Source organism: Orcinus orca, chromosome 2 (genome assembly GCF_937001465.1).
Source record: "Orcinus orca chromosome 2, mOrcOrc1.1, whole genome shotgun sequence".
NCBI lineage: Eukaryota > Metazoa > Chordata > Mammalia > Artiodactyla > Delphinidae > Orcinus > Orcinus orca.
Window position 1 is genome coordinate 177,775,275 of NC_064560.1, and position 20,810 is coordinate 177,796,084.

General features: G+C 39.7%; 1 protein-coding gene across 8 annotated transcripts in view; it reads left to right on the plus strand.

Moving 5' to 3' along the window:
* Positions 1-20,810, plus strand: part of NRXN3 (neurexin 3) — a 1,701,263-nt gene that overhangs the window by 808,671 nt on the left and 871,782 nt on the right. For all 8 annotated transcript variants that reach the window (XR_004479740.2, XM_033415363.2, XM_033415434.2 and 5 more), the window contains 2 exons: positions 621-794; positions 17,204-17,323. Coding sequence is in view for 7 of the 8 variants with exons in the window: in XM_033415363.2 (XP_033271254.1) it covers positions 621-794; positions 17,204-17,323 (294 nt within the window). In the remaining variant the exon portion in view is untranslated. The remainder of the gene's footprint in view (positions 1-620; positions 795-17,203; positions 17,324-20,810) is intronic.

Consider the following 20,810-nt stretch of genomic DNA (forward strand, 5'->3'; position numbering starts at 1 on the left):
GATGGTTTGTTTTCTCTGTAAACCTTGGGCATGTGGGAGCTGAGTGATGAGGGGATAAATGTCAAAATGTGGAGGGATCATAATACAGAGGAAGGCATGTAGGTTTTGGAATCTCAGCTGAGTCATTTACTGCCTGGGTGACTTTGGTAAAATTTCTTAGCCTTGTTCAGCTTCTATATACTTTTTTTTTTTTTTTTTTGCAAAATGAGGATAATAATTGTTACTACCTTTCTGGGCTATTAGGAGTTTGGATGGAATAGTGTCTATAATATCCTCAGCATACTATTGGTAACAAGCACATAAAAAGCACTCAGTAAGTGGTTGCTTTGTTGAAAATGTTGTTAATCTTTACTTCATCATAAAATGGGAACAATACCTACCTCATAGAATGGATATAGTGATTAAAATTTGTGAGATGTTTTGTATAAAATGAATGACACATAAGAAATGTTAGTTTCTTCTTTTTACAATGTAGAAACTCTGGTAATAATTTTGTTTATGCTGTTCCCCCCCAGCTGTATTGCCGTTATCTAGTAAACAGTCTAATGTGACTTGGCTTTCGTTGACGTGGTTTCCATACCATTTACCCATTTGCTTTTACTACCTATTTTCCTTTCCAGGTGACCTCTACATGGCAGGTCTGGCCCAAGGCATGTACAGCAACCTCCCAAAGCTCGTGGCCTCCCGGGATGGCTTTCAGGGCTGTCTGGCATCAGTGGACTTGAATGGACGCCTGCCAGACCTCATCAACGATGCCCTCCATCGGAGTGGACAGATTGAGCGTGGCTGTGAAGGTACAACCTTTTTCTTTTTAAGCTACATTCTGTCGCAAGCCTCTTTGCTGCCTCTGCCAGTGCCTCCTTCCTTGGTTTACCAGTCCCCTCTCATCCCATTCACCATCTGACATTGCATCACCACTGATGTCCTCCTGTCACTGGCTGAGTATGTCAAGACATGTGGCACAGGCTCCAGGAATGTACAGTATGTTGGCAGATGTCTTTCATACTTGCCATAGAGGACCTTTCCTGGCGTTGACATCAGGCTTCTCCTGACTTGTGCCTTTGCTTCCAGCATGGCTGAAAGGGTATCAGGGACTTTTATTTATATCTTAATACACAGGGAGGTACAAATCAGAGACTTTTATGTGAGTGTCACCATTAATAAAATATTTCTTATGTTGCTAATAGTGACTGCATCATTTAATGAAAACTGAGCAGAAGGTAGGAAAATGATGTCAGAATGCCGTGATGGAGGAAGGGAAGTGACAGTTACTGAGCACTTACTAGATGTCAGGCGTCATTTGGCGGTTTCTTGGTGTGGTGTAGTGGAACAGCATGGGCTTTGATGTTAGAAAGACCTGGATTTAGGTCCAGGTAGTAGTTTCTGTTGGCTGTGTGACTTTTGACAAGTTACTTAACCTCTCTGAATGATATCTTCCTCATCTGTAAAATGGGACAATAAAACTTACCTTGGAAGGTAATATATATAAGTCAGAGATATATATAGAATGCCTGGTACATATATAGTAGGTACTCAATAAGTGGTAGGATTATTATTTACAAACATTATCTAATGTGAGACATTTAATAGCATTGCATGCCCACCCATGCAGCACAACAAACCATGCTCACCCTCTTTCTGTAGATAATCCACTGTCTCTTGAGACACTAACTGAATTTTATAGGTCATGTGAGTCCAATAGCTCTTTACAATAAAAGCTATCTAGTTTTAACCAGCAGGGGAGAGCAGACACATTTTCAGCCTTCCCCAGACTCCTTGGGTAGGCTGAAAAGGTGACTCGTGTCTAACTTGAAAGGCAAAGAGGATGATCTGATCAGTCACCAGGACCTATGTATTCTTTTGTCTGCTGGAGCCTCATGGTTTTTTGTGCAATATACTGTTTTCTTGTATCCCTCATTAATTTACCACATCCAACCTGTTCATTCATCTTCTAACTGTTCAACTTCATTTATCACTCCTGTTCTTAACCAGCTTCAGTCCTTCACTTGCCATCATAAAGCACATTTTAATAAAAGCTTCTAATCAGCTTCCCAGGCTTATTTGTAGTATGGAAGTCATTTTCCTTTGCCTAAGGGTCAGTTTCTTGTTACCAGTTTGCACTAGTAATAAGGCCGCTTGTCCCTATAACCCTCTCCAGTTTTCTTTTAGCCAGAAATAGTTCTTAAATTCTGTTAGCCAAATACGTTGTGTGTGTACAGGAGGGACAGGAAGTTGGGAATCACCAAGCATTTAAAGCAGCCGCTTTGCTTTCTTCTCCTGAAAATGCACAATTTCATTCAACTCAAAAGTTTTTGTCTTATTGGCCTGCTCTTAGTTCTTTTGGGTGTTAAGGGAAGTCCTGAAATTGATGCGCCATTTGAGAATTAATTTGAGTATACTAGTTTAGGAGATTGTGGAATGACAGAAATTCCAGTTTTCCTGGAATAATTAATCACATCTAGTAAAATCATAATATAAAAGCACATATTCAAAAGTATAAGGCTCTCTTCAAATGTTAAATATTTTTATCATGCCGTCAGTTTTGTAGATTTAAAAGTCAACAGGAATCATCCATTTAACTCCATTGCAACGTCGCCTGATAGAAATATAATGTAAGTCATATACGTAATTTTAAATTTCCTGGTAGCTGCATTTAAGAAAAAAGATACAAAGTAACAGGTAAAGTTAAGTTTAATTTTACATTTTATTTAACTTAACCTAATATATCCAAAATATTATCATTTCAGCATATAATCATTATAAAATTTTTAGTTAGACATTTTATTTTCTTCATATGAGCCGTCAAAATCAAGTGTGTATTTTGCACTTGTAGCACACCCCAGTTCAGACCACATCTTTAAGGTACTCACTAGCCACATGCATCTATGGCTACTGTATCGGAGGCACAGTTCTATAGAGTATAAAAATTGGGGTTGGGCTTCCCTGGTGGCGCAGTGGTTGAGAGTCAGCCTCCTGATGCAGAGGATACGGGTTCGTGACCCGGTCCGGGAAGATCCCACATGCCACGGAGCGGCTCGGCCCGTGAGCCATGGCCACTGAGCCTGCGCGTCTGGAGCCTGTGCTCTCTGCAACGGGAGAGGCCACAACAGTGAGAGGCCTGCGTACCGCAAAAAAAAAAAAAAGAAAAAAAAAAAGAAAAAAAAAATTGGGGTGTAAGGCAGTAAAGCTGTAGCATTTGATTAAAAGGAAGTCTAAACCAACCTTTATAAAAGTGGATTAAAATGTACAGTGTAAAGGTGGAATGGACTCCACTTATGAGAGCTTTAGGGGAAGTTGTGGGAGCATTAGGGAAAAGAAATTACCCATCTGATTGGAGAAAATGTTCCTATCCCTACCTACAGCTCTATGTGCAGTTTGGCATGACTCATCACATGCATTAGGGTGGGTTCTGACCTTCCTCTGAGTATGGGTGATTGTTCAAAGCTGAATATTGTGGCTTGCTGGCTCTACCATCCGCATCTATGGCAAGTCCTATGGGCCTAATAACACTGCACTCTATTGCCATGGAGATAATTATGATGGTTACCCATGGAGCATTATGACCACCCCACTGGGTGGCATGAAGTGGAGGATGAGTTCTGAGGGAAGAAAGCCCTTGTTTATTGTACACAGATGACTTGGATAATTAGCCTAAGTGGCCAGGAAAAATGGCCAAAAAGTGGGTTAAGGCATAAATTACTGTCATTGGAAGTTTGCACTATTGTGAATAAGCCCTTGTAAGAGATACCAGGAGCTTTTTAGGGCACTATGGAAGATGATGGGGAGGGAAATGAAGGGCACGAAAGCTTGGAAAGACTGCAAAAAAGTATCATTCTCATTGTGAATCTCTACATAGCACCGGGCCCTCAGGAAGGCCTTTGACAGTTAGGCGAGTCACAGGAAACAGAACACAGTTCTTGATTTATCATTTCTATGCCTAGAATAGGAAACAAGTAGGGGATAAGGATTCGTTACTAAGAACTAAAACCTGAATCTTGTCACGATGGTGAATGTGTTTTATTTTTAACATATTTGGGGTACACAGGCTAGGATATATCATATGTTCTTATATGTGTCAAAGTCATTGATAATGACGCAAGATCCCCAAGTAGCAATTGGATTGCTTTCTGTATTATATCTAATCCCAAAGAGTCTGGAATTATTTTAAAGACACATTAATCCACTACTCTTTGGCTCTTGATTGTTTATAGTAAGAAAGAAAAAAAATATTGAATTAGGTTTTTATTTTATGTTTCTAATATATGCAGAGTATATAATTTAGAAATTAAGTGCAATTTCTGGACAGCCTAGCCAACATCTAGCTGTGACTTGCAACCTCTCAATTTGGACTAGGAATTTTTATAATGTCTGATTCAGTACTTGGCTGGCAAATATCTCTTTCTATCTTGAGGCCAGCTTTGCTGCAGAGACCAAGGCATGTATTGGCTAGAAATCCGATTCCACAACTGCAGACGGTAAACATCTGAGAGAAGCACACGTGCTTCATTTTGAGACTGGTGTAAATAAATACAAAGGACATTGGTTTGGTGCCATTTTGCCCACAGCCATTTGGGTTTGGCTACATTTTTATAAATTAAGCCAACTGAGATTGTTGGTGTTCCCAAATCACCTTCTTACAAATGCCCAATTCTAGTGCCCAATTCCTTGGTGGCATTTTCAGGAGGTTGCAAGGAGTGCTCCCAAGCGACTCTTCCACGCGTAACTCCTAAATGTTCAGAATTATTTTTGTGGGCTCCATCTGGCTGTGCACACGTGTCTTTCAGTCTGGCCATGTACTACCCTTATTTCTTGATGTTTATCCTGACTGATGGAAAATCATTTTTCTGGACCATATGCCTTGGGGTTGCCTGTATGGTTGTGGGAAGGCTCTTGTAACCACTGCCTGTGCTCTGTCCAGTCCAACGTTTCCCTGCCCCTGCTCTGCTGATGTGGCTCTGATGAGGCCTGCTCCACCCTGGTCTGTGCATCCCCTGTCTGTGCTGTCTCTGGAGAACCTGCAGAGCATTTCAATTGTCTGTTCGAGTGATGTTGATTATGCCGATTGTGTTTTCATTTCTGTAATGTTACCCTGGTTTGCTGTACCTCTTACTAACCTCGGGTTATTGTTTTCGCCTTTTCTGTTCTTTTGCTAACAAAGTTGCGTTGACCAAAGCTGACCTGCAAGGTAGAGAAGGTTCTTGTTCCCATTACCACTTTGGACTGAAAGATGTCCTGGGTAACCCTTGGTATCTTATCTTTAGAGGACTTCAAGCTGTCACACCTCTTGGACAGCAGCGGTTATGGGGAGGGGGCTGAACCCTGCGTTCTTTATGAACAGTGGCAGAAAACCCAAATCACTGCATGAAAAATAACAACCAAGGCGAGGCGTCTTGGGGATGGGAATATGATTCCCTTTTGGGGGGACCAGAGAGGTTTGACAGCATCCTATATTGTGACTACCCACAGGCATATTAATCCACTTCTGGAAATGCCTCTCCAAGTAGTTGCCGTGGAGGGGTTGGCTCCTTTTAATTTATTCACTAGAGACACAGACAGCACTTGGAAAATGAAAAAAAAAAAAAAGCCCATTTGAGTTCTTAATTTATTATTTTCTGGGTCAGGGAGGTCATTTCTCAGAGCAGGGCTTTTGAGTGCTTAGACGTTATGAAAGATAATGCCATTTTCTCTTAACTCATTTTAAAGAAATCGTTTAGGCATTTGGGAGATATTAATCTCATTAAAACATTCTAGAGTTTTATGTCTCCTATTGGGGATTTTGATTGAGCACTTTAATTTCCTGTTTTGTGATTCTAAAGAAAAAAAGTACTCTTGGGGAAGAAGAGGATCTATCGATCTATTGATTTTACCCTGAATACCCTTTAAAATGCCTGCATGTTAGATATCAGTGAATATCTACTGCAGATACTGCTTCTTCTACCATTCAAAGAGGCACCTTGCAAAGTCTGTAATGGTTCACCTTTCCTGTCGTGTCAGGCTACTTTGACTCAGAGTAGCAAGACGAGAACCTGCATTTTAGGTATCTTTCAGCCGATAGTTAAGGGGAGAATTGAGCCTTGGATGGCCTCTGCGAATTTGCAATCAGCACAAATTGTAAGAAGTGGTTAAGACAAAGGTACTTTGTCTTACTTTTTCACCTAAAAGATCATTTACTTTGCAGTGACTTGTTATATGTCATGAAGGTAAGCAGTACAAGTTTATCTCTCGGGTGGATATTAACTAGATGAGGTCTCTCTAGCCATTTTACTATAACTCTTCTTCATCCCCTCTTAGCAGATTCACAAATCTGCTAATATCTCATAAAATTAATGAAAGGAACATGCACTGGATTAGTACTTTGAAGTTCTAGGTAGCGGTACAATAGTTTTCAATTTCAAATATGTAGGGTCCTTTCAGTAATATGGAAGGCTGTTGTTTTTAGACATTCTATTCAATTTTCCAAATAGTTCTACTCCATGTCACTCTGTAAATGGAGGGGAGAGAAAAGGGGACAGGATTTGATCTATAATGAGACAATTCAAGGTTGTCAAAGCTCTTTGTGACCAGATTTATTAGATAAAACTAGACAAATGCATCTCTCCCTAGACTTTACCGTTCTTCATGGTAGTAACTGTGTGGATTTTGAATCCCCAGAAACTTCCATGGGGACTCCATATGTAGAAAAATGATCTTAAAATTTCCATTCAAAGGAGAAATGGTTTGTAGGAATCATACAAAGAACTAGTTGATTTCTATGCCTACTATAAATTGTTGACCAAAGTGTAGGTATAGATTTGGGGACATAATAGAGTGTCTTAATTTGCTCATTTATAGAAGCAGTCTAGTCATCAGTATGGTTTTTATGTGATTACTCCATTGACCCAAACTCTCTTCCATTCTTTTTTTTTTTTTTTTTTTTTTTTCTTCCATTCTTGTAATGACTTAACAGTCTCTTTGTGGCAGGAGCTGTTATTCTTTGTAATTATTCTGAGTCATCTTACTCCTTCCCAGTATTATGGCAAAAGACCTTTAGGATGTGAATGCCTTTCCCTTTTATTTTCCTGACATTGGGGTATGGACCATTACTCATGCTGGCTTTTTCATCTACAACCTGTGGGCACGGATAGGACTAATTAACATTAAGTGTGAAGGACAATAAAAACATGACAAAGAAATGAGGCAGTCTGAAAAGTAAAGGCACATCATATTCATAAGGAAATATAACAGTGGGTCTAGGAAGTGGCAAGATGGGTCGGGGCAAGTCAACAGCTTTAATCCTCTTGTCATTGTGTTGCTGGAGTGGTGTTTTTACAAATATTTATTTATTTGTTTGTTTGTTCATTCATTCATTCATTCTTCTCCAGTGATTGTGCTGTTCAGTTTAACAGGAACTCAGCTACTCCTGTGTATCAGATACTTAGCTAGGTACTGGGATTACAGGTGAGGTACAGTCTGACATCAAATAAATCCATAGGAGATCAGCCAGTAGCTACAGTGCAGAGTGAAAACTGCTATGCTAGAGTGGACGTGGAGCACGCAGTGTGTCTGCGGAGGAGGGCTGCTGCACTGTGTAGGGTCATGATGATCATGGTGGCTAGTCAGGGGATATTTTCTAGGCAGAGTTTGAACTGCGTCTGAAGGGCAACATGTTTTAGATGGATGAGAGGTGGAAGCTCACTTAAGAGCTTGGCCAGTTTGGGCACCTACAGGAAGCTCCATTGGGCTGAAATAACACTCACTTGGGGATGTGATGTACACAAAGCTGGAGCAGTAGGATGGAGACGGGTGATGGCAGACCTTTTGTGTAAGGAGTTGGACTTTACCCCAAGGGCGCTGTAAGGAGGACAGAGACTTGGATCAGAGTTTCATCTTTTCAAGATCACTCTGACACCAGCGTGGAGAATGGATGAGGAGGACAGGAAGTAGAAGCAGAGAGTGGTTAGGAGGGAAGTAGCATATTCCAAGACAGAGGGAAGAGGTGTGAACCTGACAGTTGTTACTCTTGTGGGCTAAGAAGATGAACATGTTTCGCTCTCAGATGAAGCCTCTGAGGAGTGAGGAAGAAAAGGAGCTTTCTCTCCTATGTATTTCCCTCCCACCCCTGCAGTGTTGCTTTGTTTCATAGCAGATGCTTTTACACATCATGACCAAAGGTGTCAGGGAGGAACTTGATTGACGGCCCTGGTTTAGGTCACACTTTGCATCCCTCCAGGTTAAGAGAGGAAGTAGGACCTCCCCTGAGGTCCATGGGAGGTGTTGCATTGCTGAGAGGTACAGCCCCTTGCACCTCAAGGTCCCTTGAATAGAATAATAATATCCATGGACTTTTCAGAAGTAATTTTCTAATTCCTCTTTATTTGCAAGAGGGGTATTCCTAGAGCGGAAAAGATTCCCTAAAAGCATGTTCATTTAAGAAAGGACCTACTCAACTATAAAAGAAATATTAAGTTTGATCTTTGGGGAGTGAGGCAGATGAGTCATAATCATGAAAAATAAAAAAAATACCTCTTTATTGGTTTAGGGGATTAATCAGAATATCCTCTCCCTGCTTTCCATTATAATGCCCCTTAGCAGCTTCTGTCTTTGGAGTTGATGGGCTTCTTTTCTAGAAATGTAAGTTGTCCCTCTGCCCAGATGATGGGCATGTGGGTAGGAAAGGGCCATGTATTAATCAGATTTGGTTCCAAGTGCTGCGTATCTTAAGTAAGTCAATAAATGTTTTGAGTTGGGATACCTTGAAAACCCACAGATTCTTTCAAGTCATTTTAGGTTAAGAGTTGGCATCAGCCAAATTCTTCTAACAGGTAATTCTCCAACTTTCCTTACTGTGAGGACCATAGTTCCTCACTTCATTTTATCCAAAGCTAAGAGATGTATTACTTTCTCTATTGTATTTTGTGTAGTAAAGTATAGTGTTTGACCTCATAGAAGTCAGTTCCTCAAAGATGGTTTGCATTATGGGAAATAATAAGAGAGACAGGAATTAAATGGAACTTTCCACAGTGGTTTCTGCCTCTTGTCTCTCAACGTTGCATGACAGAGTTTTTTCACAAAAGAACTGTAACTATGACTTAACTACCTCAATGTGTTCATTTCTGCAGTCCTGACCAATTACACACCCAACTAAAATGGGTAGAAATTGATTTTCCTTTCCAGCGGAATTGAGAATACCCTTTATTTGAGGGTTTCCTTAGTTCACGCACATGCTAAGGGTATTGTGTCTCCATGATGATGACAACCTTGCATGACAGATATTGTTATCGCCAGTTCATGGATGACTTTGTAGATCTTATATATGTTATCTGATTCAATCCTTATACCGTGAGAGGTAGAAACAACTTCTCCTTTGTATAGATGGGGAAACTGGGGCTCAGAGAATTTAGGTAATTAGCCCAAGATCACGTTGCTAGTAAGTAATAAAGCTGTATTTTAAAGCTTATGGCCTTTCCCCTACTGTACTCTATGGTGTGAGTCTGGATTTGCATATTTCCGAAGCAGAAACAGTACAGAGATAACCAGAGGGTGTCCAAGTGTCCTCCAGCTGACTTTATGATAGCTGGTTTTCATAGCAATACTATTTCACTAAGTTCTAGATGATTTGTGCACTATGTTCATTAAAACAAAGTATTTTAAATTAGCTGTCTTTTTGTCCAGCCTGGCCTTAGAAATCCCTTATCTCTCTCTCTCTCTTAAAAAATTCCCTCTACTGCTCCAACAAGCTGCTACATCAGTGCTGAGAAAAGAAGGAAAAGCAGAAAATGAGGTCCCAGTTTACATTTTCTGAGGCAGCATTGACTTTTGAGGACCTGTTCATGATTTTAAAAAGAAGGGATGATCTAATCATTTGACCTATATTACGCAGGCACCCTCTGAAGATAGGGTGGATTGAGCAACAAGGCTTCATGATGACACCATTCTCTCACCTTTACACACACTCCAACGAGGGCAGGTATTACTGTTACCTCTCTTGTCTGGAAGTGTCACGTGGGTAAATGGCTTTACTCACCAAGTATAATTACTCTTCGCTGTTCATTGGCCATTGAGGGAAGTGCTGTGCTAGAGCTGGCACCAGCACAGGAATTTTCAGGAATTTTGTAAGCTGCTTGGCATCGCGTAACACATATTCACTTGAAATTGGCTGTGGTGGGAGTATTTTACGCCATGAAAATCAGCTTACATAAATGTTACAGATCAGGTTTTATTATTTTTTTTTTTCCCTCGGAGTTCTAGTTGTTAACAGGAACACAGGAAATCAGAGGCCACTGCAGATAAAGAACTCATGAAGGCGTCTTGGTTTCAACCAATTCCCATGCCCATCTTGACTTATTTTAACTCATTGTATGGTGAGAGGGCTGAAGTGATTGAGGAGAACCGGGGTGTTATTGAAACTGTCCCCATGTCCCACAGCTGTTGGATTTTATCGTGAGTCTTTTTCGCTCAGCGCCCTAACCAAGCAACTGTTTTGAACCCTTGCTTGAGGAGAGGAAGCCATAACACCTGAGCATGCTCGATGAGCCCTGTCTCAGTGCCTTTCTGAGCATGAGCAAGGCATAGGTCCTGCCCTCAAGATGAAAAAGTAAGATCTTGGGAACACAGCTGCTCTTAGGTCTTTCTGCCAATGAAATTTTATAATAACATTCAGGACCCTGTTCTCTGACTTTGCTTAATCTTCTGTAAAGTGGGAACTAGAGCATTCACTTCTCAGCTGGCTCTTTATGAAGAGGGATGCTTGACACATTTAAGGATCATTGCTTTCTTATTTTAAAATTAAATAGAAGTGAGTTGGGTTTCTGCCAATTAAAAGGGATGAATCTTATGTTGCCTGTAAATGACTCCCTTTGGAAAACCCCAGAGGACCCAACACTGTAAATGTAGAAGCACTTTGAGAGCTACAGAAGTATCTTTGTTGTAGGGACCAATACATACTTGCAGCTAAGTAAGGATAACCTTATCCCTAATGTCAAGAATACCTTTCATGAAGCCTCAACGCTTTAATTCTTATATTTTAGCAATAGAGACTGTAGGTTGCTCAGGAAGTTGGTAAGGATCTTTCACACATACACACATATGCACAGATACATATATCTATGTATATTCATCTTCCTTTTTTTGTTCTTTCTTTTTTTCTTTCCCACTCAAGTACTGCTCAGTCATCCTTCCTCTATGAAACAATGTAAATTTTAAAATGTAAAAGCGGAAGGGTTTGTGAACTTACAAACGTGGGAAATAAAATTGAACGTGGAAGATATCTCTTTAAGCAGCCCGTGGCAGCTCGCATACAGCTTCTTCCCGTGGCAGCTGGGCCTTATATGGGGCCAGCAAACCCTGTGACTGGCACAGAGTTCTACCGTGGTGACGTTTCACAATCAGGTTCCAGTCACAGATTCTAAGCCCTTTGACAAACACCTCATGCTGTGTGATTAAAGATGATGAATATTGTTAAACCAGCCCCACCTGGTCCCACCAGTGGGTTACCAGCCTTGCCCTTTAGGATAAATGGATATTGGGAATCGGCCCAGATGTATCATTCCAGGCTCCCCCACTCACCAAGCCTATCTTTCCATTATGGCCAAGACCAGCTGGTGCTGGTTATTTATCCATTTTAAACTGGGATGTTTGAGGCATAGGTTTGGTTAAGTCCTACGTAGGCATTAACAGATATACACTCTGATACAAGTGTCCTGTGCTTCTAACAGCACTTCTGTCTCAAGGACCTGCAAGTAATAAAAGGCAGTCTGTCAACTTCTGATTTTTCGAGACCTTGAAGAGGAGTTGACTGAGTCAGTCTGCATGTACAGCAAAGGTGGATTTGAGCAGTAACAGGCATGAAATGACTGTCTGGGACAATTCTTAAAAATAAAAACAACCCCAGATTCAAGCAGAATAATGAGAAATTTGTGGCAGCCATCAGAGTTATCATATGAAAAAAATAAAGAAGAAAGACAGTGCAGTGCTTTCCAGTAAACTAAAAACAGAGCTGGGAGTTAAAACCGAAATACCTACAAACATCATTGACAACTTACTTAGTCCTTTCATGCATACTTCTGTTGCCTTGTCACTTTCCCTACTACACAAAGAAAGTCACCATCCGTTCTCAAAAGAATATGTGACTATTTTAGTGAGGATTCATTACATATTTAATACACCAGCCCTATACAGGGAGTCCCTGAAGCTTTAGTGTAGTTTGTAGTTAATATTAATAATTTTAAAACTTTCTAAATATGTAATTCCAAAGGTTTATGTTATCTTAGAGTATCTGGAATTTTAGGTTGATTTGGAAGAATGTTTTAGATGAAATTATTAAGTCTTCAGAAATATGTCATGTTTATAAACATACACATTTGATATAGATTTTTGTTCATATACTTAGACAAAACTAGATCTTCCTGTTTATTTTTAATTGAATTTTGAACTGAAATAGCATTTGAAAATGTTCTTTGTTAAAACAGCTACATCCTTACATTAAATGTAGGTTAGAGTACTCTTGCTAATCTAATGGCAAGACACACACACACACACACACACACACACACACGCACACACCCTCTGGTTTATCCACATCCATAGAGGTTAGGTGGATCAGTTGTAGAGTTAGCACGCGTGGGTTGGGTTTGAGACTTCACCCTGCTACTTGTTACCCGTGGGACCTTGCAAAAAAATCACCTGACGGTTCTGTGACTTACTTTACTTTTCTGAAATCCTTGCCTTCCAACTTGATCGTCAGTCAAAAAATTCTTTTGTTTTTGAAGTTCTGGATGTCTTCCATGAGAAAATCGTTCCTGTTTCTCTGATTCTTTAATACTTGTAATTGCTTCATCATGTGTTTATGAAGACTAAATAAACTAGTATCTGAAACACGCTTAGTACATTGTCTGGCACATGATAAGTGCTAGGTAAGTCCCTTGTTTTGTTATTGTTATATCCTTGGTCTGATTCGTATAAGATCAAATTATATCAATGGATGTGCAGTCGGAAACATTGTTTGAAGTTTTTCTTTTTCCTTTTTTCCAGAACATTTTGGTATGTTTCTTTACCTTTTCTTTTTTCTTCCTTTCTTTTCTTCTCCCTTCCTTCCTTCTCTCTCTCTCTCCCTCCCTCCTTCCCTCCTTCCCTTCCCTTCTCTTCTCTTCCCTTCCCTTCCCTTTTCTCTCTCTCTCTGTCTCTCTCTCTCTTTCTCAATTTTGAAGACGGTATGAGAATGTGAGAAATAGATACAGATATAAGATATAGTGTATTCAGGAAGGGATGTCCTTAAATAGTTTGAAATAAGAAAAGGAGCTTATACTGCCATTTAGAAAGTGTTTTAGAGTCTAGTCCAAACTTGTACTCATTCAACACAGTTATTGCATACTGTCCCTGGGCATTGGGGACCCAAGAGCCTTTGTCCGAACATCTGCTGAGATTAAATGAGTCTAATAGTTAAATCAGAAGAGGAAATGTGGTCAATTAAATACCACCACTACCCCCAAAATGTTTGGTTCCAAGTAGAAAATTGCTTATTTAAGTTGATACTTGTAAATTATATGGATAAATTAGTTAGGAAAACCACATGGCTTTAAGTCACAAAAGAATGACTTTATTTCTTTATCTTTTTTATTCTCTTGTTTTTTTTTAATTTCATCTATTAAGTAGAAGTACGTTTTTATTTTTATTTTTTTAATTTCTTCCAACATCTTTTGAATTTTCTTTTTTTAAAAAAATTTTATCAGAGTATAGTTGATTTACAATGTTGTGTTAGTTTCACGTGTACAGCAAAGTGAATCAGTTATACATATACATATATCCACTCTTTCTTAGATTCTTTTCCCATATAGGCCATTACAAAGTACTGAGTAGAGTTCCCTGTGCTATACAGTAGGTCCTTATTAGTTATCTATTTTATATATAGTAGTGTCTTGTTCTTTCTTTCATTCAATAATATTTTCTGAGCCCCTACTTTACACCAAATACTTTATCAGAAACTAGAGCTATAAAAGGTGAGCAAAACAGACAAGGCTTCTGCCCTCAAGGAACTCATATTCCAGAAGGATGAGATAGACAATAAAGAATTTAATAAATAACTTAGTTACAGTTCATGTAATCGTTGTGAGTTAAATAAAGTGGGAAATAGGCTGGAGAGTAAATGAAATGCTGATGGGGACTTCCTTAAATAGGATAGTCTGAAGAAAGATCATTTTGAGCTGAAACTTAAACAAAAAATGAACCAGTCATTTGAAAATCTGCAGGAAGGACATTTCAGGCTATGGGTTGGCCAAGAGCAAAGGACCTTGAAGGTAGGGATGGTCTTGAAGTGTCAGAGCAGGGGTCCTGGAACGGAGCAGCTTCAGAACCACGCAGAGGGCTTGTCACAGCTCAGGTTCCTGAGCCCCGCCTCCAGCCAGTAGGTCTGGGTGGAGCCTGAAAACATGCATTTCTCACAAGCTCCCAGGGGACGCAGGTGCTGTTGACTCTGACTCAGGCCCACGCTGTGAGCACCATTGTGTTAGAGAGGAATTGGAAGGAGGAAGGGATGGCTGGAGTGTGGTGTGCTGGAGGTGAGTGGTAGGAAATGAGTCTGGAGGAGGAGGCAGGGGCCCTGGGATCTCACCCTAGAAAGGAAGTAGGATTTCTGGCTCAGATGGATGAGAAGTCATTGCAGGTCCTCCTGGTCTTCACTGAAACCCTGAAACTGCCCTTGTTCTTAGACGATTACCGTGTAGTCAAGTCTTTGAGGGTTATCCGATTCTGAATGGCATTCGCCCCTTAATGCGTGGGAAACAAATCCTGTGGACTTTGGAAATGGCCTATAATTCCCTCTGTATGGGATTCCGACAAACGGGACTGATTGCTTGCTTTGCAAAGAACCATTCTCCCATGCCCAGGTTTTAGAAGTATGAGATAATGGCAAATCCGGGGGCTGCAATTCAGATCAGCTCCACATTTACTGAAACACTTTCTCTGCTTCTGGCACAGCGTAGGACATAACCAAAGCATAGTACGTGCTTTCTAACTGTAGGCAGCATTCACTCTTTTTGGGACAAATAGTAAAAAAAAATGTGAAAGAATTAGAGGATTATGTAAGCAGAGTACACTGCCATGTGTAATAAAGTGTTAAATATTATCATATATAAACGTTAGTGATGCGGATAATACGTGCCGTGGCCACTAGGAAGTGGGAGAATTGTTGTCTGAAGTTACTGGGGAATGTTTGATATCCAGGAGGCATTTTAGCTGGTCCTTAGGAAATGGTTAAAATTTGGCTAGAGGAAGAGAAAGACATGGGAAAACTTTTGTCTTCAGATTCAGTGAACATGCAAAGAATTAGTGTTTTCCCAAAGTTTTTGCTGCTCTGCGGCCTTTCAAGGGAAAGCTTTCCATGTGTTTCTGATTCTTGAGCGCAATTGAATTACTAGCCCATTGTCTGGTGAGAGCTGTTTGGTCAGGGAGCCCCATGGACTTCTCAGAAGCTTTTGTCCTTTGAAAGAAGCTGTCGTGATTTGCCATTGTTAATGAGCCTTGTACTACACAATGCTCAAGTTTAAGACCCACTGAGAACATGACCATGAACCTCCTTTCATCTCCACATGGGGGAACCACATGGCGTATAGCAGCTGCAGAAACCCAGCAGCTATGCTGCTCCCCCAGTGTTAGTGATTGTCTTTAAGTTTCTAATGTCATATCCTAACAGCTTTGTATTAGGAGTGATGGTCTGTACTGCTTCTACCCTTCATGAATAAATACAAAATGTCTTGCCACCCAGAAGACAACCCCTTTGTAGTCATGCATCTCTTTTGAATATGCATCCTTAGGACCCGAAAGGCTTATAGTTCAATATTCTGTGCCTGTGTGAGGCTTAGCCTGGAAATTGTGGAATATGCACTTACTGCAATGGATATATTTTTACTGTGTCAAGTGCTTTTTTGCATCAGATCCTGACTACTACATTTGATGAGTCAAAGGGCCCACCTCCTTTGCTGAGGCTGTCTGGGAAATTCATGGAGTTATCCTGAATACTAAGATATTTCCTGTTAGCTTAGATAATTCCAAAGGTGTAGGTTTATCTTTAATGCCAAGATAAAGGCAGAGGATAGAAGTGAAAAAGAGAATGGTGAAAGAGAGGTCCCAGGATGACCTAGGAAAGATGGCAGTCTGTAAGGCAGAGATCACCAAACTTTTTCAGTTGCTCACTCATATCTGCAGAAGGTTTTGAGAATGTCCCCAAGGTAGGTATATATACTTAAAGAAAATGAACATAATTTCTAATATTTTCTTCCTGTACCTCAAATACACCCTCTGGCATGTGCACACTCTGTTTGAATGCATTCTTCTGTAAGCCTATAGCAGCAGTGTGGTGCAGCGCACTGGTTCTCAAACATTAGTCTGCATCATAAAATCCTAGAAGCTTGTGCAAACACAGATTTCTACCTCCCCCCAGAGTTGTTTCTAATTCCGTAGGTATAGGGTGGCCCAATAATTTGCATTCCTAACAACTTCCCGGGTGATCTGGTCTGAAACTATGCTTTAAGAACCCCTGAGGTAGTTAGTCTCAGAGTTAGTTTACCGAAGTTGGACATCAGGGTCCTTTAATTATCCAATGTGTGACCTTGGGTAAATTAGTTTAGTTCTGTGAGCTTAGTTTTTAAAATCTGTGGTACAGAGGTAATCATAATTCCTTACATTTTAGGGTCACTGGCGAGCTTCATGAGATACGCTAGACAAAGTGCTTATCACCCAGTGCTTATCGCCTACAAAACAACAATACGTGCTGGCCGCTTTACCCTCCTTCTCCTCCTCCTCACATCTTTCTAGTGTCACGAAGTAGACTGTAAGAACTTTTGTGCCTTAATTCACAAGAATCATGGGAATGCATTTTTCTGCTTCAGCATTGTTCATTTAGAAAGACCATGCTCCGAGTGAGATATCTTCCTACTTGAATGGTAGAGATGAAGCTCTTTTGCAAAGTCTGCCAAAAAGAGAACAGTGTGTTCAGCCCTCTCCCTTCTGTGTGTAACTGTTGATAGTTTGTGGCTAAGTGTGTATTTCTGTTGTCTTATGTAGTGAATTCTTCTTGCATGATATAGAGTTGACATTTCTGGCGGTTGTGTCTTTGAATGTTTTGGGGTGTGAGAATAGTAAATTCAAGTGATTGCTTTGAATCTGATTAATTTTAACATGTTTTTCTCTCTCTCCTTTTTTCTTCTTTCCTGCTCTTCTTATGAATTACTAGGACCAAGTACCACCTGCCAGGAGGATTCATGCGCCAACCAGGGGGTCTGTATGCAGCAGTGGGAAGGCTTCACCTGCGACTGTTCCATGACCTCCTATTCTGGAAACCAGTGCAATGATCGTGAGTACAATCTTTTCATTCTTGGGATATTTTCAAAGAGTTCAGAGGTTTGGAGAAACCATAAGGGACATTACGTAAAAGGATGGCTCTTCTGAAAGATTCATAAGCAATTTCTCATCCAGAAACTGGGAAAATAAAGGACTAACGGTCTAATGGCAAAGCGACATTTCTTGTTCAACAATACTAGATGTTTTTCCATTTACTTACTCCCTGTTTTCTTTAGATTAGATGACCTTTGACAAACAAAACAATTATGACAATATTTTTGTTCTAAGGAGTTCAGTTTTCCATTAATTAAATCATCTGGATAACAATTTTGAGACTCTCCCACTTACATTGCCTAGAACTTGGAGGACATTTAAGGAATGTAGCTATTTTTTCAAAAAGTCTGAGGTTAGAGAATTTCTTAGGCCTTCCAAATGATGAAGACATTAAGAGAGTTTATTATTTTTTCCAACTAGAAATGTTTAATGCATTCTCAAGGGTCTTTCAAATGTAGGCAGAGATTCCCTCTGGCTAAATTTATTGATATCTGTTTAGTTTATATATACATAGTCATTCTGTTTATATATATATATTTCTATTTTGTGAGTATGTTTATATGTATGTATCTGTGTGTTTGCTTCGTATTGGAAGAGAGCCAGTTGTTATTTTTGTCCACTAGTGATGCTTCGGGTACATCAGCTGTTTTAATTCTAGGAGAAGACTGATTTCATGAAGGTGATTCTAGCACTGACAGTGGACAGAGTTCAGTTCTGTGGGAATCTATAGCCTGTGTCTCCACGTCCTCCTAACATGGCCACCTTTAGAAATGAGCAAACGCTTGAAATCTCTGAATACCGATTGCAAAGTGATTTGTTGAAAAGCCCTGACTTAGTGGGTCCTGCTGACCTTCTCATTTTCTAAATGCAGCCTTCATGGTAGGAGTTTATTTTATAACCTGAACTCATAATTGTCATCAGTTGGTTTTATAAAAAAGATTCGTAATGTTATCTGAGCAAATACTAAAGTTACATTACAGTTTGTACAAGTGGGAGCAGTCGCCAATTACAATGCTATCTCTGTTATGTCTATTTGGTTTTCCTTGATTCCTTATTTCTCAACTTTTTTCATGTGCGTAGTTGTCTCCTGTCCTGTTTTCCATTTTTTTCATAGGCCTTTTTTCTTTATGTACCCTGTCAGTCTCTTAAGATACACTAAGGAGAAACAAGTGCGGAATCTGGAAATGTAGAGAGAAAATTCTTTGAACCTCATTGATCTAGGCGTAAGCATTTGCCTCTGGATTTATAATGCAAAGGACACACTGTGTGCGGAAGGCTTTGGCATTAGATGGCTCTTTCCAATTATTTGGTATTATTTTCATTGAAAGTCCTGTTTCCATATTTATGATTTGGAAATACTGTTCCACTCTGAAACAGGCAGTGATTGGATTCATCCAGAGTCCCTGAGGAATTGTTCTATATGCTCTTTCTTTTCCCTCCAATTTGTCTGCATGGGAGGCTTCTTTCCTAAGTGGTAGCATAATGCTTCTTTATCCTCTCAAGTTTATTCCGTATCACACATACATACCACTCCCAGTAAACCACGGTCAGGAAGAGGCTGCACAAAGGAAAGACAGAAAGGTAAGTTACGCTAACTGCGGTGAATAGGCACAATCTTCAGAAGGTATGTATGCATTTTTTGCTCACTGAAAAGTTCCTTTCTGCCACCCGGGCTAGGCATTGTTTTCTGCTAAAAATCAACCAGGATTCTTTCCAGTTTTCTGTGATTGTTTCTGATTTTGTCAAGAAAAGATTGTGCCTCAGTCTGGGATGAGGATTATTGCATTATCTGACCTGAACAATTTGTCAGTGTGTGATGAAGTACCAGAACCAGGATTGGGAAAGGTCAGCATTCTTTTGTGGCAATAGCTTCTCATCCTTCAAAAATGTTTCTAAGGCATCCAGGTTTAGGGTAATGTATTTTGAACTTTATTCTATAAGCAATGCAGTTGAATTTTTGATTGTAAAAGACTTCTGAGCCCAAATCATTAAAATAATCTACTTGCCTATTCTCCTCTTGGAGAGTGGACCAGGGCTTCTGTGACTGGATGGCTATATGGATATATGAGCAAGTACATTTTAGTAGCAGAATGTGGGGAATATATGGAGTTCAGATATACGTGATGTAACTATGAAGTTCAGATGTAAACTTTTAATGAAACCCAACCAAATATATCAAAATGGTAGGTTGCTTAAAATTGTTACAACGAATGTCTCTGTATTAAAGTATTTGGGGTAACTTCACTTTGGGAACTAGCATCAGAGCCAGTTTGTTCCACCTAAGAAAATCAGTCTCAATTCTTTACGTCATAGGTTATTATTTTCTGTATCAACCTGGATCCTTAGTGTTGTAATTTGCTACTCCACAAACAACTTCAAGATGATGTTACCTATCTAATACTCTGTGTGCCTACCTTTGTTAGCAAATCACGGTAGCTTTGCTTGCATCAGGAGTTGAGTATTAACCCTCAGTGTCACCAGCAGATTTGAAAAAGGTTCATGCTTATCATGGGCAAAAGCCGTGGGGAAAATTGCAAAGAAAGAAGAAAGGGTAAAATAAGTGAATAGAAGATGAAGAAGGATGAAAGAGAAGGAATATAGAGAAAAGCAGAGATTGCATCTTCTATGCGAGAGCACAAAGATGGTTAATAGTTGCTTTGGTAACATGCATGTCACAGGTGGCCTGCCTTTGACCTAAATAACAGAAATGGGCCATGCATTGTAAGTGGAGTGACATCAAGGAAATCTGGCCTTTACCCAATTCTTGGGAATAGCATGTTTTGTAGAATGTTGCATACGTCTAAAATAAATTATATTCCTTAGAATACTGTCATAAGACCATGTGAATTGGTTAGAAATTCAATCTAATGGCTAAAGTTGTTTTTGCGGGGGAAAACGTTTGAATACTTTCATTTTCCTTGAGCAGTTTCTCAGGACAGCAGATTGAGCCTCAATTAATAGAAATGAAAACGTCTCTATTTATTATTGCATATCCAAGAATTGAAACTTGTTCAAAAGGGAAACGGCTAGACTATGGTATTTTTCAAAATAAAGTGCTCAGTTCATCATATGTAGAAAAGTTAATTATATCTGGACGTGACTTGCAAGTTTCTAAAGAAATGTCTGCATTTTAGAGTCTTGCCCACTTCTTCTAGAATTGGTTCTATCACTTATAACCTTTGCTTTGTTCTTGCCTGTTTGCTAGGTTTGGCATTTGTTTGACAATTTTGAGGTGCTGTCATATAGATGCGGCCTCCATGAGTAGAGTTTACATTTAAAAATTGTGTCTTGTTTAGTATGAATAGACCAAGCCTGCATGGTTTTAACTTTATTCCGTCATTCTTTGTGAAAGCATGGTGGGTTGATGGAGCCAGTGGGGTAAATTTCTTGTTCATTCTTACAAAGATAGCTGTAAAACTGATATAAGTGGTTGTGAAAATATGACG